This window comes from Oryctolagus cuniculus, chromosome 10, assembly GCF_964237555.1.
Source record: "Oryctolagus cuniculus chromosome 10, mOryCun1.1, whole genome shotgun sequence".
Lineage (NCBI taxonomy): Eukaryota > Metazoa > Chordata > Mammalia > Lagomorpha > Leporidae > Oryctolagus > Oryctolagus cuniculus.
This window is the reverse complement of record NC_091441.1, coordinates 23,331,495-23,355,178: the sequence shown is the minus strand read 5'-3', so window position 1 is coordinate 23,355,178 and position 23,684 is coordinate 23,331,495. Positions and strand designations below refer to the sequence as shown.

The following is a 23,684-nucleotide window of genomic DNA, read 5'->3' as shown; positions in this document are numbered from 1 at the left end:
CCCTCTACACAACAACAGATATCACTCAGTCCCACAAATACCAAAGCAGACTCAGGTCAGTACAAGCAGAATCAATCTTTGGAATTTCAAATATCAATGGGGAATTCAAGAGGAAGCAGCTGGCAACTTGCCTCTATCTTTGCTCAGATTTGCACAGATTCTTGTTATTAAAAGTGATAGAACTACCTCTTTTATATTTCCCACAGTTTCAAACAGATTGCTAAAAGTTTCTAGGTGGAAAATAATATTCACAAGGCCAAGGTTTTTTTAAAAGAAAAACCAAAGTTATGAACATAAATACATTTGCTTTTTACTAAATTACAGACTAATAGATAGCATCAGGCCTAGCAGATGCAATATATGATACTCAATGTTAAATGATGCTTCTGTATAATCACCTCATACATTTCCAATCAGAGGTATCAGAACTATTACTGGCCATATAAATCTATATAAACTCAAGCTCATTGAAAATATACCTGGAGTACTAATTTCACCTGAAATCATGGACATACGTAGGTGGAAAGGACATTAGAAACCATCTAAATTAATCCATCCATTTTACAGATATGGAAACTGAGGACCAGTGCCCAAGATAATGCAGCAAGTGGGAAATCTCCTGGCCCTGGATGTATTGTCTGTCTGTGATTTTCGCTCTTTCCATTTATTTCCTAGTAGAGAAATTATGATGCGATCACACATACCCTGCAGTTACAGCAGCAACTTCTATTTGTTAAGCACCTGTCATGTGCCAGGTCAAAAACACTCCAAACACTAGAAGGTATTATGTTTTTCATAGATGATGAGTTTAGAGATGAGAGAGTTTAGTAAGACCAAGGTTATACCTAAAATAACTGCCAGAACAAGAATGAGAATCCAAGTGTGCTTAACTTTAGTTCTTTGTACTGCAATAGCCTGACTACACTGATAGACAAGGAAAATGAAAGGAACAGAGGGCCTGCAAATAGCATCCCCTCTCGTCATAACTCTGCCACGGTCTTGTTTCATATGGCTCAGACCCCTTCGCATAGTGTCTCTCCCCACTGGCAGAAGGGACTTTCTTGTTTTAGCTTGTTAAAGGACTCATGCAGAAGGGAGTTACTGGCCATGGTAGATGATGACGAAGGTCCTGGAACAGGGCTTCTAGAACTGCCCTATGAAGCAGCTGGTGAGAGGTCTGGTTGGAAACGTACATTCTGATGCAGGAGTTCCAGGATTCAGGCTTTTGATGAAGCTGCTTTTCTAACAAGCTCCCACGGATACTGATGCCGATAGTCCTGGGACTGCAGCTACACCTTGAGAGTAGCAAGGCTCTAGGTCATGATCGTGAAATCCCTACTGGGCCAGGGGGCTGCTGTTTTGGTGTGAGGTTGGTTTGCTGCCCTTCCATGGTTTGAGGTGCCTTAGACAGGCACTTAGACAGCAGATTTTTGTCCCGATCCCAAAGAAGCTTCCCTATCAGGGCCACCAACAATCTACACATCGCCATGTCCAGGAGTTGGTCCTCACTTGATTTAACCCACGGACAGCATTTGACAGAGTGGCCTGCCATCCACTCTGGAAGCCTTTGCTCACTTGCTCTCAGTGGCTTCCTTCCTACTCTGGTTCCTGACTCACCAACCCCTCTTCTCAGCTTTCTGGGTTGGTTCTTCTGAACACCAAGACACCAGAAAACTCAAGACAGTCTTTGCATCATTTCTCTCTCTCTCTCTCTTTTTTTTTTTTTTTTTTTTTTTTTTTTTTTTTTTTTGACAGGCAGAGTGGACAGTGAGAGAGAGAGAGACAGAGAGAAAGGTCTTCCTTTGCTGTTGGTTCACCCTCCAATGGCCGCCGCGGCCGGCATGCTGCGGCCGGCGCACTGCGCTGATCCGATGGCAGGAGCCAGGTGCTTCTCCTGGTCTCTCACAGGGTGCAGGGCCCAAGTACTTGGGCCATCCTCCACTGCCTTCCTGGGCCACAGCAGAGAGCTGGCCTGGAAGAGGGGCAACCGGGACAGAATCCGGCGCCCCGACCGGGACTAGAACCCGGTGTGCCGGCACTGCAAGGCGGAGGATTAGCCTAGTGAGCCGCGGCGCCAGCTTCTCTTTTGTTTTTAAAAAGATTTATGTATTTATTTGAGAGAGAGAGTGACGGTCAGGAGAGACAGAGAGAGATCTGCTGGTTCACTCCCCAAATGCCAGAACTAAAACAGACCGAAGCCAGGACATGAATTCCCTCCAGGTCTCCTATGGGGGTGGCAAGAAGCCAAGGACTTGAGTCACCAATTGTTGCCTCCCAGATGCATTAGCAAAAAGCTGGATTAGAAGCATGGAACAGCCGGGACTGGAATGAGGCGCTCCAATAAGGGATGCAGGAATCCCAAGAAGTGGCTTCATCCACTGCACCGCAATGCCTATCCCTTCTCTCTTTTCTTTCAACACTTGAATGGTAATTCCTTCCAATTTCAGAATTTTAAATACCATCCATGAAACACCCAGAAATATCCACCCAGTAACTATGACCTTGTAGCCCTGACCTTCACTGTCAACTCCAAACTTCTGTGTTCAGCCACCTATTTCTTGAAAGTCTAATAGATAACTCAAAATAGCCCAAACTGAACATTTATTCTTCTCCATCATTCCCAAACATAACTTTTTCCCCCACAATTTCATAGAACTTAATTTAAGAAAATAAGTGAAGCTAATTGTGGTAGCTTGGGAGGTTGAGGATGAAAGGGGAGCAAGTTTATGCAGCAGACACTGTGTTCTGGTGTACTCTGGCCTCACTGTGTAGTGGATAACACTGATGGCTTACACTTGGCTCAGATGAAGATGAACCTCACATATCCCAGAGAAGTCAAAATGCAGATCTCGAGACCTTAGGTATTTGAGATCATTTCAAGAAGTTCATGGAAAATGAAATAAAAAGGTAAGTTTATTTTGGTGCAATATAAATTTGAAATCAATGCATACAAGTGGTCTTCAAAAGACTCATAGAAATACATATTATGCAACTAGTTTGTATGCATTTCAAAATTGTTTTGCACCAAAATAAAATCTAATCTTTTAAGCCCATCTTTCCATGTCCATCTTGAAGTGCCTTCATTTAAGGCTAGTCTTAGGTATGGAATTGCATTTAAGTTTGTTGACTGCCTGGCAAGGTCCTCACACAACTCAGGCCTAACTTCAACAGAGTGTCCCTTGGTGTGGCCCAGGTAATCCTAAGAGCTTATGCCTTTATCTCTTACTGGGAAACGTGGCTGCCCTGTATCCTGGCTGGGCCAACATCTTCCCATACACTTTAGATAAGTAATTTAATATTCAAGTAAGGTCTTATCACCAAAACTGATTCTACTATTGATGTCCGTGAAAATACATTTCACACATATGGCAATTAACATCTTTAGATAGGTGCAAAATACTCTATCATTCATTGTTTAAAGCTTTGAAGAGAATAATAATTACCAAAAAGTTACTTAAATGAGGCCTATATGGTTTTATGCTAATTTTCAAAAATACAGGAAAATTTTGATAAGTTCATTACCTTTGCATTTAATTTGTGATTTGTACTGTTAGGTCCTACTTCATTTTTAAACATTTGATTCCGGATCTTTTCCAGAGTACTTCGAATCTAGAGGGAAAAATCATTTTTTCAAAGTCATTTAATACCAAATGCTATCTGTCTGTATATCAGCTATAGAGTACTTGTTTTATCTATAAACTAAAACATACATTATCATGTCAGATATAAATAACTGCAATAAACTCTAACTTGCATTTAGGCTGATATTGCTTAGACTGCTGAAAATAAGCGTTTGGTCTTTATAACTCTTAAAAAAACTAAAATATAATCACTTAAATTCATATTATGCTACAAGATAATTATCATTGAGTAATTAGACTTAATGCAATGTATTTAGTTCTATTTTTCTATATATATGTAGTAATTTAGTACTAAATTACTGTTTAGTAATTACAATAAAACAATTATTATTTAGTAATCACTACAAAATAATTACAATCTAGTAATTACTACAAAATAATTACTAATTAGTAATTACTACAAAATAATTATTATTAAGTACTACAGAATAATTAATAAGAGGAGATCATACACATTTTTGCATGTAATATATGCCCTACGTCTTGACTGACCAATGGAAGGCACTCAGAGATGATTTAATTAATTGACCTAAACAAGTTATGAACGATCAGTGTCAGAATTTATCCATCTGTTCCAAGAAACAGTTAATACGAATACAAACTTTTGTCAGCCCTGTCATCTCGGATTCTCTTAGGACTTCAGACTTTTAATGAAGTAACAGCAATAGCTACCCTGAGCTGAAAAGGGGCAAGGTGAGGCTCAGCAGGAAACATAAACATCTACTTAAGAACACAGTGTCAGCCCTCATGAAACAAGTAGGGAACATTATAAAACCGTAGGAAATCCAGTACTGAATGGTGTGGCACAAATTAAGTGCTGATAGGTGTTTTGAACCCTCCTGAACCATTATTCAGTTTTACTGAGGGAAGAAAATCATTTTACTCCAAGTGGAAAACAGTTTCATCTCCTCAAGAGAAATGACTAAGCGTGTTTAACTCTCAGCTATCAAGATTGTTCTTGTCCAAACTCGGTGTATTCCTTTTCATACGTCCTATGGAGAGGGAGGCAAAGTCCACCAATGGATTTCAGGATTTATCTTCTTTAAAATGTATTTAAAGGCAGACACACACACACACACACACACACACACACAGAGAGAGAGATACAGAGAGAAAGGGAGTGGGGAGAGAAAGAGAGACAGAGAGAGAATCTTCCATCTGCTGGTTCAATTCCCAAATGCCCACAACAGCTGGGGCGGAGTGAGGTCACAACCAGGAGGCAGGAACTCCATCTGAGTGTCCCACATGCATGGCAGCATGTGCATTAGCAGGAAGCTAGATGGGAAGCAGAGGTGGGACTCGTACCAGGCACTCACGTATGGGATGCAGGTGTCCCGAGCAGTGGCTTAACCCATTGTGTCATAAGACTTTCCCCTGGAATTTATCTCAAACACTCACATCATGCTAGTGGCGTTCACATACCTTTTTCACATATTCAGTTTCTTCAATAATGTGAGCTGATGTGGAATCATACAAGGCAGAATTCTCTTCTGTCTTACCCCTTGCAGGAACGTCTGTGGTCACTGTGGTCACTGTTACTGTTGTCATGGTGAATCCTGGCATTAGGAAAACATAAATCCATTAAGTAGTGCGGACTTTTTTTATTACATGATTACATGATTGTATGGTTCATAAACTTAAAGAAGTTATTACTGAAACCAAATACACTAGCAAAATTATAAATCACTAGTGTATATTCATAAATTCAGGAATCAATTTAACTTAAAAGTGATAGCACCTGAAACCATCATTAATTAAAATTTTTTTGACAGGCAGAGTTAGACAGTGAGAGAGAGAGAGACAGAAAGAAAGGTCTTCCTTTGCCGTTGGTTCACCCCCCAAATGGCTGCAACTGGCTGGCGCACTGCGCCGATCCGAAGCCAGGAGCCAGGTGCTTCCTCCTGGTCTCCCATGGGGTGCAGGGCCCAAGCACTTGGGCCATCCTCCACTGCCTTCCCAGGCCACAGCAGAGAGCTGTACTGGAAGAGGAGCAACCAGGACAGAATCTGGTGCCCTGACCGGGACTAGAACCCGGTGTGCCAGTGCCACAGGCAGAGGATTAGCCTAGTGAGCCGTGGCACTGGCCTATTAATTAAATTTTGAAAATTAAATAATCCAAGAAAGAAAAATGTGAGATTCCTCTTTTTATTTAGCATCATCTTAGTAAAACTTCAAGGAACTTTTTTATAGATTTCCTGTTAATAAATTCAAAAGGATTACTAAAATTCGCAAGCTTATATTTTGCAACTCCTTCTGAAATAATACATCTAAGCAATAATCATGAACCAAGGTTAAAAACATTAGGTGAAAGTTTAATGAAAAACACATTATCTGAGAGAGTTCACTAATCAATCTTTTTTTTTTTTTTTTTTTTTTGACAGGCAGAGTGGATAGTGAGAGAAGAGAGACAGAGAGAAATCTTCCTTTTGCCGTTGGTTCACCCTCCAATGGCCGCCATGGCCGGTGCACTGCAGCAGGTGCACCGCGCTGATCCGATGGCAGGAGCCAGGTGCTTCTCCTGGTCTCCCATGGGGTGTAGGGCCCAAGCACTTGGGCCATCCTCCACTGCCTTCCTGGGCCACAGCAGAGAGCTGGCCTGGAAGAGGGGCAACCGGGACAGAATCTGGCGCCCCGATCAGGACTAGAACCCAGGGTGCCGGCGCCGCTAGGTGGAGGATTAGCCTAGTGAGCCGCGGTGCCGGCCCCACTAATCAATCTTAACACAACTAAAAGTGACCATTAATTGTCTAAAAAAACACATGACCGTTAAAATATGAATGTTGTTTGGATCCTGACTTAAACAATTATTTCGGAGGCTAGAAAAGAGCTGATGATAAAGAATTGTGATAGTTTTGCTAGCCATGGACATTCTTGGAAAAGATCGTATCTATGAGCCACACCTACCGAAATATTTGCAAGTGAAATGCTAACACATTAAGACCCGCTTTAAAATAATGGAGGAGGTGGGGATGGCATTTGGCACAGTGGTCAGGATGTTGCTCTCAACCATGCTGGGGTCCCTGGGTTCAAATCCTGGCTTCGCTTCTGATGTCAGCTTCAGGGTATTGGGCACCTAAGAGGCAGCCTGATAGCTTAAGGACTTGAGTCCCTGCCACCCACATGGAAGTGCCAAATTGAGTTCCTGGTTCCTGGCTTTGTCCTAGCCCTGCACAGGTTGTCATGGGCATTTGGGGAGTGATGCAATAGATAGACGATCTCTCTCTCTCTCTCTCTCTCAAATAAATAAAAATAAATGGGAGAGGAGAAATGGAGTTAAGATAAATAGAAATATTGTAGTAAAATATAGGTAATTATGGAAGTTAGGTGATCAGAAGACATGTTCATTATACTCCGCTAACATTTGAAATTTCTATGACAAATAAAGAAGAATTAAAAAATAGTCTATTATAAAAGGTGAGGTAGGACTGTTAGTTTCATTTTAGCAGTAAGGAAACCAAGACTGCCACAGTTATGTTAACTTACCCCAGATCAGAGTAAAACTAGCCGAGCTAAAACTCCAATCTTGTTCTTTTTGATTCCAAGTTGAGGGGTATTTCCATTGCATTAAAGTTGGCTTCCCTACACAAAAACAACCACAAGAAAAAAAAATTGTTTTAATCTAGCAACAACCTATTTTGCTAAAAGACACAAAGAAACTTCTTATTTGTCTGCTTCACTTTGAAACAGGATAGATTCTGACAATACCACAAGTCCTGCATTTATCCTTTAATCTTCAACGAAATTGACGAAGCACACCAAGAATTTTCCGCTTTATTATAAATTCTCTTAGACAGCCGCTATGTTTCTATGGGTTTATGCTGAAAATGGCCTGGCAGCAACTCTGCAAGTCTACCTGTGCACAATTAGAGTGGAAGTGCCTCTCGTTCTCGGCCTCCGGATGTCCTTCCTGGGTTAAGTTCTCGGTCCACAGCGATGTTTAAAGGCTGGAAGTGAAAGAAACCATGAAGACAGTTTGGAATGCGCTTGGAAACCAGAAAAAGGGTGGTAAGGCCAAGGGCAGGGGTCAGCAAACCACAGCCTGTGAGCCAATCTGGCTTCCAGCCTGCTGGTGCAGCTTGTGAGCTAAGGACGGTGTCAGTATTTTAAATATATATATATATATATATATATAGAAAGGCAGAGTAATAATGAGATAAAAAGAGCATTAGCTTCCATCCACTGATTCACTCTCCAAATGCCCACCAGGTCTCCCACGTGGGTGGCAGGGACCCAAGTACTTGAGCCAGCATCTGCTGCCTCCTAGGCTGTGCATTAGTTGGAAGTTGGATTGGAAACAGAGGCAGGACCCCAGCCCAGGCCTTCTGATAAAGAATGAGAGTCTCCCAAGAAGCAGCTTAACTTGGTGCACGACAATGCCTGTCCCAGTTCTGACACTTTTGAATGGTTGAAGGAAAAAAAAAAAATCAAAAGCATAACATTTCATCAGCTGTGCTGCAAATGCAGTGTTTTGTTGAGCTTTGCTTTAAATCATTGTCAAACAAATTGTTAAGAATGATGCATTACAAAAGCTTGAATGGTCTGTGACTATTTTAAAGTTTACCGCATATGAATGAAAAAAATTTAAATTTTTAAAAAACACAGTTTGTTGTTTGGACTATTAAGCTAAAAACCAAGATTTTCCTTTTGATAGACATTTTTACCTTAAAAAAAAAAAACAAACACAATGTGTTTACCTTCTTTGGTTACTGAGTCAAGACAAACTGTAAAATCGTTTTGATAAGATAACTCATGACAAGAGCCTAGGGAGATTACTGATGCCATAAACAAGAGTGTCAATTTGTTAAGTCAACAACAGGAGTCACTGTGCACTTACTCCTCATGTAGGATCTCTGTCCTTAATGTATTGTTCAATGTGAATTAATGCTATAACTAGTACTCAAACAGTATTTTACACACTTCATGTTTCTGTGTGGTTGCAAACTGTTGAAATTTTTACTTAACATATACTAAATTGATCTTCTGTATATAAAGATAATTGAAAATGAATCTTGATGTGAATGGAATGGGAGAGGGAGCAGAAGATGGGAGTGTTGCAGGTGGGAGGGAAGTTATGGGGGGGGGAAGCTATTGTAATCCATAAGCTGTACTTTGGAAATTTATATTTATTAAATAAAAAATTAAAAAAGATAACTGGAATTACTTGACTATTAATTAAAAATTAAATAACGAGGAAAAATTATTTGAATTTCAAATACTAAGGAACTTAAAGGAGTTCCTGGATAATGGAATTAAAGGATAAGTTTAGTTTGATGCAAAAAATATTTGAAATCCATGCATTCAAGAGATCTTAAAAAATTGTGAAAAATTAGTATTATGAAAAAATTATTCATGGATTTCAAAACTCTTTTGCACAAAAATAAACTAATCTTTGAGTCCATTTTCCTATGAACCTTCTAAAGTACCCTCATAGAGTTCCCATAAATGAAGCTTTACTATAACACATCCATCGCCACGCATCTGTCTGCACATTGTCCATGCTGCTTTGGCAGAACTGAGTTGTGGTAATGGCTGCCCCAAGGTCAGACAGAGAAAAAGAAACTTACCCTGGAAATGGAATGTGGGCCTTATCTGCCTGCCTATGAATGCTTCGACTGTAGCTGTTAGCCGCTTCTATGTAACCATTATGGCTTCTGTTTGCTAAACCAAGCAATGGTGTTAACCCTTGCCAGACAGCATACAGCTCAATGTGTGTGGGGAAAAAAACACATCATCAGTAAGTATGTACCCATGGACAGTATTGTATTAATTCCTGTGGCTACCATGTAATGTTAGCATATCCAATCAATGTATGCATGCAGCCATAGAAGGGAGACAAAGAAGCTAAAACCATATGTAAGGAAATGCCCCTCTTTGTTCAGGGCTTAGCCTTTTGGATAAAATTCCAATGGGTCTTATGCAGGCATCATCCTTATCCTCGTCATCATAAAAGACTGCTTCCTGGCCTTGATGTTTCATCTCTGTTCACAAAGTTCTTACAACAGAGAAGACCTGTGCCAACACGCATGCTGGCCACTCCAGGTTATGGCAGAACGTGGGGACAGGACCAGCGGGACGACAGAAACAAGGACAGCTATCTGTCTGGCCTGAGCTTGGTTTTTCCTCCAGTTCAGTCCTCCTTCAACTGCATCTAACTGACTTTTGTTTCTGTTTTAGTTTGCTGTGCGTTGTGTGCCCTAACAAATAATAGGTATTTCATCACAAGAAAGAACCTCTTTGAAAGGAACCCCACAGCTTTCTCAGCATCTTTCCTACTTTGAAAACTGCATTGACCTCATGTCTCATATCCTAAATTCTACGCCTTTCCTTGCCTTTCAGCATCAGTATCGAGGACTCCTGCTTCACAATCACTGATACTGCTCAAAAAATCCACCTCTTCCACTCATGAGTCGAGCCATCTAGCAATCAGTTATGTAAAACCTTAGCCTTAACTTACATACCTGTAAAATAGGCCTACTAATATTTAGGGTTGTGAAAAGCAGTTTTTTTTTAAAAAAAAAAAACAGTTGGTTGCACAATGCACCCAGTGGATAGCAGCTATCAATACTGCTGCTTTTGTGTGATATTATTAATTACCATGGAAGGCACGCAGCCCATAAGAGGGGAGGTACTTCATGCCTTTCTGGTTACAATGCTTTACATCCAGATGAAATTAAATTCCATTCCTCTCGTAGGTTCATAAACCTTTGGTGTCCACAGTCCTTGATGTGTATGGGAAACCCCAAGGGGAACATAAGGTAGCAAAGTCCGAATTGCCATATGGCATTCGCATCCTGGGGAAACCCAGGCAAGCATTTTATTCCAGCCAGAAGCAGATTAAGCAGATAAAACTTTCAAAAGAAAACACAATCAGTTAATTAAAGTGAGGAAAGACTTTTATTTGCTTTATGCTAGAATGGATTGAAGAGAGTTTACAAGTGGCTTCACGCCAAGAGGGCTTACATCCCAGATCCGGCTTTGCAAGCCCCTTCCCAGGGAGGAGGGGCAGTGCTCAGCACACAGGGCTCTGTCACCTGAACTTTCACTAAAGCAGCTCTGCTTTGTTCTGTCTCACACAGAGTTTTTCCACGAGGCTTTCTCATGCAAAAGAACAAGGGTCCCAATAGCTCAAAGGTTTAGAGGCAGCCTAGGTTCACGGCCAACTTCTGTCACTAAGAGGCTGTGTGACCTTGGACAAATTCCTTAACCATGTGTTAAGGAACGTGCCTCAGTTTCCTTAAGAATAAAAAAATGCAATCGGTAATAATTATTAACAATAATCATCATGGTGTTGTTCAAGCGTTTGGCATATGCAATGCATAATAAATGAGTTGTGCGTGTTTGTCTAATCAGTAAGTAAAATAGGAGATTATTATCCACAATTAAGGTTAACAAGCAACCTGAGTGGCTTACTTCCCTGCAGGGGAGAACCAAGTAACATTTTAAGTAGGTTACACCTGAGTGGGACTACAAAAGAAATCTGCTTGGGAGGATTTAAGACTAGTTCAACCATGATGCCGACACTTAATTTCTAATACATCAGGAATCTGTCAACATCCCCAACCAACAACACTAACATTTAATGAATGGTTTACAATTTATAAAACAACCCATACACATGATTGTGAACTGTAATCCATGGCGTAAAGGAACACATCACTGGGCAATCAGGATAATGTCATTAAATCTACCGTTCGGTACAATGACATGAGAATAGCTGAAGAATTACATGATAGATACAGATAAGGCAGTGTTACAGGCTGGGTTAGGCTGTAGTCCCATGAGAGACCTAGGTCATTGTAGATATAACCGGTTAAGCAGAGGTAAGGTCCTCCAGTGACATGTAAGACAAGCAACCCAGATCAGAGGAGGTAACTCCATGCCTATCTGGTTGCAATACTTTATACCCAAACGAAATTCAATTCCATTTCTCTTTTGTCCATAAACCTTTTGTTGAATAAGACTGAGATCCTTAGAGAAAGGGGAAATTTGGAGAGAGATGAACACACAGGGACCACACCAGGTGAGCTGAAGGCAGAGATCAGAGAGATGCTTCCACATGCCAAGGTAGGCTAAAGGTGGCAGCCAACCCCCAAGAGTCAGAAGAGAGACCTGGAACGGATTCTCCTTCACTGCCCTCAGAAGGAACCAACTGCAGACTCACTGATATCAGTTTCCCAACCCCCAGAGCTGTGAGTTGACAAATTTCTGTGTTTACCTCACTGAGTTTATGGTACCTGATTGGAGCAGCTCTAGGAAACTAATACAGGCACTGACCACAGTCCCACAACTCAAACAAAGGTGTTCCCTTCTTTCTGTTTATCCTTTGATTCATTCATGCTTATGGTATTTATTGAATACTGCTGTTAGGAGCTGTGGCTGCAGCAGTGAGCCAAACACCTCACATTCACACAACTTTCTGTACAGAGGGGAATCAGACACTAAACAATAAGTAGAGGAAGCAGTCAGTACCCTAAAGACAAGCAGATCTGGGTGACACGGAAAAAGGAGGTACTGTTTTGAATGAGTGCTGAGGGAAGCCACTCTGAGGAGGTGGCATCTGAGCAAGATATGAATGAAAGGAGGCACAAGCCAGGTGTCTGCCTGGAGGAGAGGGTTCCAGGCACGGTGAAAGTGAGAGCAGAGGCTGCTGCGAGGAATGTTCTAGAACCAGGCATCACGCAGCGTCACCTGCCACCTTCTCTAATGTTGCAGGGTTTTTCTTTACACGCAGACTGAAACTTGTTGAGACTTCCAGTTTATCTAAGGAGTTTTCTTTGTAGCCCTGGCTGGCCTGGCCCCCTACAGGCTAAAGGAAAGGCAGGGTACAGCAAAGTCTGCCACAGTGTCCCATGCTGCAAGGGCAGCCCAACAAGGGGCAGTGAAGTCCAGCGGTCTCAGCTCCTTTCTGCAGGTGCACACTGCACTCCCCCCAGTAGGGTGCTTGGCAGGTCTGGGCTGCCCAGTGCTTCGACCCCCTGCCCACAGGCACGGACTCACCATCTGTTCCAGTCTTGCGGGACAGGTCTCTCCCTCAGTGCTCCTTACTCGCTGGAGCTGGAGCACAGGCGTAACACCAGCCTCAGCAGGCTGGGTGCTCCCTCTGGAACCGCCACCCGGGGATTGGCCATTAAGCTTGTTGAAGCTGGAGGCAATGAAAAGCCAGGGAAGGGAAGGGGAGGAGTCTGATGAAGAGTGGTGCTTTGCATCAGGGGGCAGCAAGGCCAGTGGTGGCACCCAGTGACCAGTGGCGATGCCCAAAGCACGCTGACCTGCTCTTTCCACCTCCTGATCTTGCCAAGTGCTAATGCACCTGTCCTCCCCCTCTCCCCCCCCCCCCCCCGCCCCCAGTCTTCCAGCTTTCCTTCCAATTCTGGGAGTTGCTCCACATCCTTCCTTTTCTACCAAGTCAGTCGGGGCCAACTTCTCAGTTTGCTACCAAGAGCTCACATGGATTCTGCAGTTCCTGTGTTCTCAGCTTTTATTTCTACAGCTGAGCTGACAGTACTGTGTCTTCCTTCTTGATCACTATTACATAGAGTATAGATATCAGAAACTGAAAAAGTAAATTACAACAAAAGTACCACGAGGATAATTAGGTTATGAGGGGAAATGAGCTCACGTTATCTCCAAAGCCTTGAAGATGATGACCACGTCCTGAATATTAAGTAGCACACCTGCTCAGCAGCTGCATTGCACAGCACAATGGTGACATCCAGTGTCAGCTGGCTAAATCTCAGGTGACTGTGTACCTGAAACTCGTGCACAATATACCAAAGCATGCATGTTAACACGGCACCCAAATTCTGTTTTCAAGTAAAAGTTATGATTTTCTTAAGCAGCATTACATACATATTTATATTAGAAAACTCTTAGATATGAACTAAAAACTATTTTTTGGAAGAAAAAGGATTGAAAAATTAGCACAAATACATGTATACTATTGACAAACTCCATGCATTTTACCAAAAATTATTTTCTATACATTTTCAAAATTATCATTACAACATTGTGCTATAGTCATCATCTTCAGCATATGTACAGGTTTAATGTGACCAAGACACAGAGGAGGATGTTAAGTCTTCAGGATTCAAAATTGACCTCACCACTTGAAACCAAGTATTTTGACCCCAAGTCCAGATATCTTTGAAATGAGATAATCTGTTTTCCTAATCCAGTGGTACATATTGAAAAAGAAGCAGATGCCACAGACAGGTGTCAGAGTCACTTGCTGTTTTAGTTTTATATATTTCATAAGATTAAATCTGACTCCCAAGTTCTTCCCTAACTAAAACAAAAGAAACAAACTTGACTGGAAAACCTAAGCTCCTCCACAACTGTGATCTTTCACTGTTTAAGTCAGTGTAAACTCCTCTAGGATCAGTCACTGTCAGAAATGATGGATGCTCACTGATGCGGTTCCTATGCTGTGGTTTTGGGTTGCCCTGGAGGGCTTCAAGCTTGCCTAAATTCCAGGAGGACAGGAATGCGGCTTATTACACAAAGCTGTAATCCTCTGAGGAGACACAGCAGAGTTCTGTCCAATAGATGCTCAATAAACATCAGGTCACTGAATGAGCAAACACTCACAAACTCACAGATGCACCTCCTATGCTGTAAAGCTGCAGGTATGCGCACAACCCCCCAGGCGCACGTGTGCGTGCACACACCCTACACACACACACACCAACTTTTCTTTTTCAAACACATGTAGCTGGCTGCTTTTGTGCTTAGTAAGCTGTGAACCCATTTAAACATATTATTATTATTTTTTTGACAGGCAGAGTGGACAGTGAGAGAGAGAGACAGAGAGAAAGGTCTTCCTTTGCTGTTGGTTCACCCTCCAATGGCCGCCGCAGCCGGCGCGCTGTGGCTGGCGCACCGTGCTGATCCGAAGGTACTTCTCCTGGTCTCCCATGGGGTGCAGGGCCCAAGCACTTGGGCCATCCTCCACTGCACTCCCTGGCCACAGCAGAGAGCTGGCCTGGAAGAGGGGCAACCGGGACAGAATCCGGCGCCCCGACCGGGACTAGAACCCGGTGTGCCGGCGCCGCAAGGCGGAGGATTAGTCTAGTGAGCCACGGCGCCAGCTTAAACATGTTATTAACTTCATAGTAACATTTTGCCATTATGAAATGTTTTCAATCAATAATTGACCATGTAAGTTTGAGATAAATATCTCCCAAAGACTTTTAAATTCCCTTCAAAATCTTCATTGTTTCCTTTGTCAGTCACTGTCCCAAACACAAGTATGCCTCATTTTTCACCTTTGGCCAAATTTGGTTCACAATACAAGTCTACAATAAACACAATACAAACAAAAAAGCTAACAATGAACATGCCTTATTATTAATTGACAAAATAGCGTCTGTATTTGTGTCAAAAGTCTCTTTCTAGTTAGGCCAGGCAGTTCAATTTGTTTTGTAAATGCCGAAGGATAAGAGCTTTATGATGTTTACCTAGATCCCAGGGAGTATAACCTGTTCTTACTCCTTCTGTAAATAGCTGCGCCACACAGGGATATCCCCTACCTCCGGCAAAAATTCCTATGTCAGGAGCCTCCAATCTCAAACTGTGGGTGTGGGGGAAGGAGAGAGGACAGCCCAGCCACAGCAGAACAACAGCAGCAATTGTGCCTGCCAGGGCACCTGCTGCCCCAGCCAGGCTCACATTCCTGGGAAAGCAGACTCCTGTAATATTTGATCGCACTGGGACAGATTATCTTTTCCTTATTCAAATGCAGAATCATTACTTTTTGTATTCTGATGCTCAATCTATTCTATATACTTTTTCAGCAAAAAACTAAGAGGAGTTGGGATTCCTGAAATAAAACAAGTAGGACACAATGGTGCAGAGACACAGCTTCAGTCGCCATCAGGGCAGGCTGCTTGTTCTGATCCTTACGTTCATTTTTTCCCCTTTTCTTTTTGAAGAAGTCTGAAAATTCAGTTATGTCACTTTTCATTCTAAAAGCCAGACCTGTACACGTGAATTAGCCTCGCTGTAAGATAACACTGTCCCCTTGCAAAGCTGCCCAGGCCTCTCTAACTGTCAGCTCCAATAGCCGGTGATGCCCCGTCGACTGCAAAGTGTCCAACGGCGGGCCGTCTCCCGTTACTACACCTGCCAGCACAATGAATGAAGAGCAAGACAAATCCCTTCATTTAACTTTGCTCTTAAACAGTGCGGGCGCAGGGACCTGTCCAGGCCACCAGCTTGGATTCCCTGACATTTTCCGGAGGGCTTTTCTCCAAGGCCCCTGAAATCAGCCGACAGAAATCGCGGAGACCACTCAGGACGAACGGGAATGTGAAATAAAATATCGGCCCTGCCTGAGGGATCGTATAACAGGCACCTACATAAGTAATCAGGTGTGCGCCGGGAGGACGGATAACTTTCTTGGAGAAAGGCGGCTCTTAAACTTCTCACCCCGGAATCCAAGCCCCAGAGTGAGTTTACGGCGAGGAATATCCTCTTCTCCAAGGACCTTTACCAGGAAATGTCCTTGGTGCACTGAGCTCCCAGCGGAAACCCGCTCCCGGCGCACCTGCACTCCCACTCACCTGGCGCGCGCCGCGGATCGCCAGCGCTCGCCTACCTGGGAGGGCGCTCGGCCAGCTCGGGGTCCCAGGCGCTGCTCCACCCTGGGCGCTCAGGCTTCGGCGCCGGCGTCGGCGGGCAGGGAGCTGCGGGAGTGGGCTCCGCCCTGCGGGGCGAGGCCAGGGCAGAGTCCGGCGCCCGGGTGGCTCCGGGGAGGAGCCTCGTCTCCTGTTGCACGCGGGACGCGCACGCCCAGTGCACCAGGACCACACACCGCCCCTGCACTGTGCTCGGGAGAGGTGTGTGCCGAAGGGGACCGTGGCTGCTGCTTTTCCAGAAGTTCTATTGGCACCCGAAATACATAAACTTTTGGATTTTGTTTTTCACAAAATTTTTATTTTGAAATAATTTGAGACCTACCCAAAAAAAGTTGGGAGGATGATACAAAGTTCTCTGTAGGTCTCAGCCGGTGTCCCCTAATGTCCACACCTTACATAACCACCGCACACTGTCAAAAGTAAGAAAGTAACAAAGGTGCTGACGGCTGACTGGACGCCAGGCTTCCTGCAGAACTCCCTGGCTTTCTGCTGAAGTGTTTGCTTGGTGCAGAATCCCACGGCACAGACCACACCGCACTTGGTCTTTTCGTGGCTTCCACAGCCTTGGTAGTTTTGTGGGAGTCCCTCATTTGGTTTTGTTGGATGTTTTTCTCACTGTTAAGCAATGGTTACCGGGTTTGGGAGGGATGAGGTGATCTTCTCAGGGGGTGGTGATTTATCTCTGCTGATGTTGACATTGGCTATAGTAGTGGCTCTTAGATTTTCTTACTGTGAAGTTACAATTTCCTGTTTTCCCCTACTCTCTTCTCTGAATTGAGTCCTGAACTCAGACCAGGCTCAGGAGAGGGAGGGAGTAAACTCCACCTCTGAGATGAGGGGGTGTCTTCAAACATGTCATTATCTGCAGTTATTCTATAAGGAAGACTTGTCCCTTTTCTGTCCCTTGTGTGTCTATTCAGTCATTTCTTCCTATCAATATGGACTCAGGTATATTTATTTTTGTCCTCTGGGCTATAAATCAATGCTCCATCATTTATTTTATTGCTCAGATTGTCCCAACTTTGACCATTAGGTATTCTCTCTGGTTGGTTACTGGGAAGGTTCGTAAAGTTTTAGGGCTTTGGATAAAAGGTAATGACTTCCACCACCTCGCCCACAGTTAGCAGATTTGGAAAACTGCAACCCAAATCTTTCCGGACACATGGGCTTTTCAGAATCTTCCTGGGAGTCCCACAATTCTTCATTGCCACCACAGCCGGAGAGAAATTACTTATTTTCTTCTCAGCTAAGCTACTTGTGGACTGCAGCCCAATCCGGAGAAGTGCAAGTTGATGGTTCTTGGGTCGTACTTATTCAATTCATCCTTGTGGTTCTAGTGAATAAATATATGTGTATTTATGGACAAATTGTGTTCCGAATTTAGCTGTGGATGTTTATCACGGGTTTAAACATGGAAGAAATCCAGCTGCTGGGGACCATTTGTTCTGCTGCTGCAGTTTGGCGCTGTCTGCCTTTTCAGGTTGGTCCCATAAACACTACATTTCCTCCGTCTGAGCCTGGATCTTGCCCAGCATTTGAGGCACCCCTGCCTTCTGGTCCTGCCTCCCTCTCTTTCTAGCCTCTGTCCCCTTTGGAGAGGGAAATCAGTCATTGGCCCTGCTTATGCCAGGAAAACAAGACGGGTAGCCCAGTGTGTATGCCAGTACCACAGAGATAAGTGATATTTTTTTTGTCTTAGAGCTATTTTTTACAAAAGTACTAACAATAGTAAGAATTAAAGGCAAACAGTTTTTAAGTCTTAACCATATGTGCTGTAGACTGAATGTTGTGTCCCTCTAAGACTCATAGGTAATTAGGGGATGAAAACGGAACCCTCGTGGATGCATTCAGATATGACCTGCCTGTCATGTAAGTACGCAGCAGGAAGGCACCCACGTGCAAACCACACAGAGGGCCCTCACCAGACACCAGGTCTGCAGGCACCTTCAACTTGGACATCAGGCCTCCAGAATTATGAGCAATAAGTATTCATTGTTTAAGCTAACTTAATACCCAGTCCATGGTAGTTTGTTACAGAATTGACAACTAAGATACTATTCCAGAAAAAACTGACACTATCGGAGGGGAAGGTTGTATTTTGTGTACTTTTCTAGGGAGCAGAGGGAATACTGTAACTGAAGATAATAATTCTATTCGGTATGAAATAGTGATTGCACTTCATAGTTGGGTGGGTATACTACTAAGTAATTTTAATAAATCTGGCATGGAAGGGAGTAGGAGACCACTCAGGATTAACAAGAGTGTGGAGTTAAAAAAAATATTAGCAGCATACACAGTGATACTCAGGTGACATGGTTTGGAGTTAAAGCTTTGGGGGTTGTGGGAGAGGGAAGGATGGATGTTTACAGACTTCTCCTGCAGCCTCAGTTTGATTTCTCCTCATGGAATACATATTTGTATATATTTGTACATATACAAATCATTTAAAATTTTCTAAAGCTGTCTTTCTTCACACTTTACCTAAGATTATCATATCAAGAAAAAGTATTAATATACTTTTAAAAAAAAATTGGAATGACTTTGGTTGAGTCTGACAGAGCTCCAACAGAGTCCATCAGAGATCAGCTGGGAACTAAGACATCCCCAGTCTAAGCTTATCCTTTACCCTCTGTGTGGGGTCAACTAGAAAGTGGAGGGACTTAGGGTACAGCAGAGAGCAGCAGATGCTGGCTCCCTCCTGGAGCACAGTACAAATTATCACTCACGTTGAAAGAGGATTTGACTGCAAACAGAAAGCCCCACCTTGTAACATGCAGAGTTTCTACCTTGTGATATTTGGACCCAGGCTTATATTTGTAATCACTGTCTATTTCTGTGTGGCTGTTATTTTCTAAAAGTTTATAGAAACTTTTCTCCTGTCATTTTAACTTAAGCATGCACATACACAGACCTTTCTTTGAAACACCTCATGACCTCCAGTTTGAAGCCTAAATCCCTCCTATGGGCAAGAAACCTCCCCCACTTCCTGCTTGCTCTCTCGCTGAGTTGTCTTCCAGCAAAGCTAGATGGCTTATCATGCTCCAAACCCTCCCCTGTTTCTGACTATATTCCTTTTTGCTCTGATTTCCTCCCCATTATACCCCCATAGAACAGAATGTTCCTGTTATTCATCTTCTTGTTGGCAATGGAAACTCCTTTTCAATTTATTTTCTAACTGTAGGAAAACCTCCCTGATTGCCCCAGCTTTTGTGGGATGTCCCACTTAGGTCTTCCTTTAGAATGCTGGATACAGTGAACTTGAGATTGTATTAGTGTCATATGGCTGCCCTAACAAATAACTAAAAACCTGGTTGTTAAAACAATACAAGTTGGGGCCGATGCCGTGGCACACTAGGTTAATCTTCCGCCTGCGGCACTGGCATCCCATATGGGCTCCGGTTCCAGTCCCGGCTGCTTCTCTTCTCTCTGTTGTGGCCTGGGAAAGCAGTAGAAGATGGCCCAAGTCCTTGGGCCTCTGCACCCATGTGGGAGACGAGGAAGAAGCTCCTGGCTCCTAGCTTCGGATTGGACAGCTCCGGCCTTTGCAGCCAATTGGGGAATGAACCAACGGAAGGAAGAGCTTTCTCTCTGTTTCTCCCTCTCACTGTCTATAACTCTACCTCTCAAATAAATAAATAAAATCTTTTTAAAATATAAGAGTGGGAATAAGAGAGGGAAGAGATGTGCAATTCGGGACATGCTCAAGCTGACTTACCTCAAACGGTAGAGTTAGAAACATACCAGGGGATTCCAATTCAATCCCATCAAGGTGGCATGTACCAATGCCATCTCACTAGTCCCAGTGATCAATTTCTGTTCACAATTGATCATAATGATAGGACTAAGAACCAAAGGGATCCCATAAACAAGAATAGTGTCTGCAAATACTAGCTGATAGAATCAAAAAGGGAGAGAATGATCCAACATGGGAAGTGAGATACACAGCAGACCCATAGAATGGCAGATGTCCGAAACAGCACTCTGGCCTCAGAATCAGCCCTTAAGGCATGCGGATCCGGCTGAAAAGCCCATGAGAGTATTTCAGGCATGGAAAGCCAAGACACTCTGGGGAAAAAAAAAAAAAAAAAAAAAAAAAAAAACCTAAATGAAAGATCTCCACGAGTGAGATCCCAGTGGAAAGAACAGGTCATCAAAGAAGGAGGTACCTTTCTCTGAAGGGAGGAGAGAACTTCCACTTTGACCATGGCCTTGTCTAAATATGATCAGAGTCAGTGAACTCAGGGGGCTTCCATAGCCTTGGCAGCTCATGACAAGAGCCTAGGGAGATTACTGATGCCCTAAACAAGAGTGTCAATTTGTTACGTCAACAACAGGAGTCACTGTGCACTTACTCCTCATGTAGGATCTCTGTCCTTAGTGTGCTGTACATTGAGATTTAATGCTATAACTAGTACTCAAACAGTATTTTTCACTTGATGTTTCTGTGTGGGAGCAAACTGTTGAAATCTTTACTTAATGTATGCTGAACTGATCTTCTGTATATCAAGAGAATCGAAAATGAATCTTGATGTGAATGGAAGGGTAGAGGGAGTGGGAAAGGGGAGGGTTGCGGGTGGGAGGGACGTTATGGGAGGGAAGCTATTGTAATCCATAAGCTGTACTTTGGAAATTTATATTCATTAAATAAAAGTTAAAAAAAATAAAAAAATAAAAAATAACAAGTAAGATATAATAAAAAAATCTTTTATTTAATAAATATAAATTTCAAAACTAAAAAAAAAACAATACAAGTTGATCATCATCAAATTCTGTAGGTTGGAAGTCTGCCACAATACTCACTGACCTAAAGCCAATATAGACACATGGCTCTCTTCCTGATGGATGCTCCTGGGAAGAATTTGTTCTTTTGCCTTTTCCAACCTTTCCTAAAGGCTGCCTGCCCTTCTTGGTTGCTGACAATTTTTTAAGGCAGAGTTACAGAGAGAGAAAGAGAGAGATTTTTCATCCTTTGGTTCACTCCCCAGATGGCTGCAATGGCCAGGCTGAAGCCAGGAGCAAGGATCCAAAAGCTTCTGAGTCTCCCATGTAGGTGCAGGGGCCCAGGTACTAGGGCCATCTTCTGCTGCTTTCTCAGGTGCACTAGCAGGGAGCTGGATTGGAAATGGAGCAGCCAGGACTCGAACTGGCACCCATATGAGATGCAGGCTCTGCAGGCAGTGGCTTAACCCACTATGCCACAATGCTCAGCCCCAAGTTTCTGACCTCTTTCTCTGCATTTAAAACTAGCAGCATCCTCTCTCTGATGCTGACTAGCCCTCTTTTACTTGCAATGATCTTTGTGATTTCATTAAGCCAACTGGGTAACCCAGGATAATTGTCCCATCTCATGATCACTAATTCATCACATCTGCACAGTCTCTCTGCCCCATAGCATACCCACAAGTCTCAGAGATAAGGATGTGAACATCACTGAGGACCACTATTTCACCTATAACAGCTGTGTTCCCAGCTCACCTCATAATTCAAACATTAATTGGGTTTGTTTATTAAATATTCTAATATCTAGCACACAAAATCCAGAAGGCTTTGCTAACTGTGGAGGAGGCATGCTCCCATCTTTTGGGTGGTGCCTCCACCTGCCTTCCTCTCGTGTCCTCTCACCTTCCCATGATGCACCCATATGCTGCCCTAAGGTGTGCCTGGTGTTAGACAGTTCTCCAGGTTCTTTCCTCTCCCCAATTCCTGCAGCTCTCCTAGGCTTCCTGGTAGTTCTTGGAAGGAGAACAGAATGCAAATGTGATAATTACAACATCCACTTTACAGAATTTAACTCTATGGAACCCTAGATCTTGCATACTGAGATCTAAGCTCACACTTGGATTGCTGGAGAAAATGCAGTGCACCAAAATGTCAATTATCCATTTAGAACAGCAATCCTTCTACGCTATGCCAGTTCCTTTATTGAGTGTCAGGGCCCATTTTTACCATTGTAAATGTCATAAGTATGCACTTTAAATGAATAGGTTATGCATTCATACATGGTAATAACTATAAATGCAGTTATATAATAAATTAAAATGTGTCCAAGCACCAAATCACTTCTGAGAAGCAGCAGAGCTAGTAAGAACTGGAAGACTAACAGACTATTACAATCAGTTGATGTGCTAGGGAAGGCCTCAAGGGGGAGTAGGGTTGAAGTTGGACTTTGAGTATAACCATTGTGTTAATCTGGGAGAGCACATTTGAGCATAATTATCTTGTTATTGTGGGAAGCCTTTCAAGGTCAGACAGAGCCTAAGGCAGAGAACAAATAAATATTCAGACAGACTGGGGAACCACCCAGGAGAACAGTACAATTTGACCATAGGAGATTAATGGGAGTTAGAGGTGGGAGCAAACATTTAGTAACTGACAAAAGGTCCAGGGAACGTGTTTTTGTTGTCTATCTTTGTGAAGAAAGGAAAGAGAAGAAAATCATTGTAGGAACTGAAACTCTGGTTGTTGTTCTGAGCTCAATGGTAAAACTGTTAGCAAATATTCATGGACAATATATCAGCATCTACTTGTATAGGCAAGACTGTCCAACCAGGTGTAGTTTTTTCTAAGGTTCCCTTCATGTAATGGACACAGAAACCATGACATAATCAATGGTGAGATTCAAAATGTGTATCTACTGGTTGAGCAGTGGCACCAACCAGTCAGAAAAACTGCCAGTTGTAAAAGACAGCTATTACCAACGAGCCAAATGCATCAATGAAAAATGAGCCCTGGACACTATTATATAAAACTGTTTTCCTCTTAGCAAAACTGGATGTTCTTTCAGAAACGTCCTTTCAAAGCACCCGGAGGGACCTAATAAATTCTGATTTCTGCCTCCATTTTCAGCAGATGAATTCAGTTTGCTCCACTGTATCAATAGCTGCATGAATACAAGCCTATTCCTTCAGCACTGTGATCCCTTCTCCCAAATGAAGGAAACGTAGAGAAAGGTGGAAGGAGGCTTGACAACTGAGACAGTGATGTTAAATTCTTTCCTTGAGGTACATCTAAGTTTGCAGGAGGTAACTAAAGGCCAGAAACGGCTCCTGGAATATTGTGCCAACGTTTATTGCTTATTGGTTATACATGGAGCCTGAATCTGTTCACGTCCTCTCCTTGGTCTCTCAATCTGCCTTCAGTTGGTAAGGACACTATCGATAGCAACTACAGCAATTCATGCTTCATTATTTGTTTATTTTTAATTTACTCTGCTGCAATAGAAGAAAGCCTAATGGATTCTCAAGCCACATGAGCTGAACTTTCCTACCTGCCTTTCAAGCCTGTTCAGACTCTTCTAGTTAAAAACCCAACATGGAGGATCCTTTTTGTTCGTATTTTAAGGCATTCTGTACAGGGCTATGGGATTTGTCTTCTTAGCCTTTTGTGAGAGCAGTGTTTCACATCCAGA

The 23,684-nt window shown here is 42.9% G+C and overlaps 1 protein-coding gene across 3 annotated transcripts in view; it reads right to left on the bottom strand.

Moving 5' to 3' along the window:
• The window catches only part of CCDC68 (coiled-coil domain containing 68), a 53,647-nt gene extending 37,274 nt beyond the window's left edge, over positions 1-16,373 (bottom strand). Inside the window, exons 1-6 of one of the 3 annotated variants that reach the window (XM_017344193.3) lie at positions 16,202-16,356; positions 13,261-13,390; positions 7,495-7,585; positions 7,125-7,220; positions 5,064-5,197; positions 3,523-3,609 (exon numbers count right to left, since the gene is read on the bottom strand). In XM_017344193.3, the coding sequence (XP_017199682.3) occupies positions 3,523-3,609; positions 5,064-5,197; positions 7,125-7,206 (303 nt within the window). In that variant the 5' untranslated portion in view covers positions 7,207-7,220; positions 7,495-7,585; positions 13,261-13,390; positions 16,202-16,356. Of the gene's footprint in view, positions 1-3,522; positions 3,610-5,063; positions 5,198-7,124; positions 7,221-7,494; positions 7,586-13,260; positions 13,391-16,201 lie in introns of all 3 variants that reach the window. The other 2 variants (XM_008261335.4, XM_008261334.4) reach the window with 2 other exon arrangements.
• Between the last annotated feature and the right edge of the window lie 7,311 nt (positions 16,374-23,684).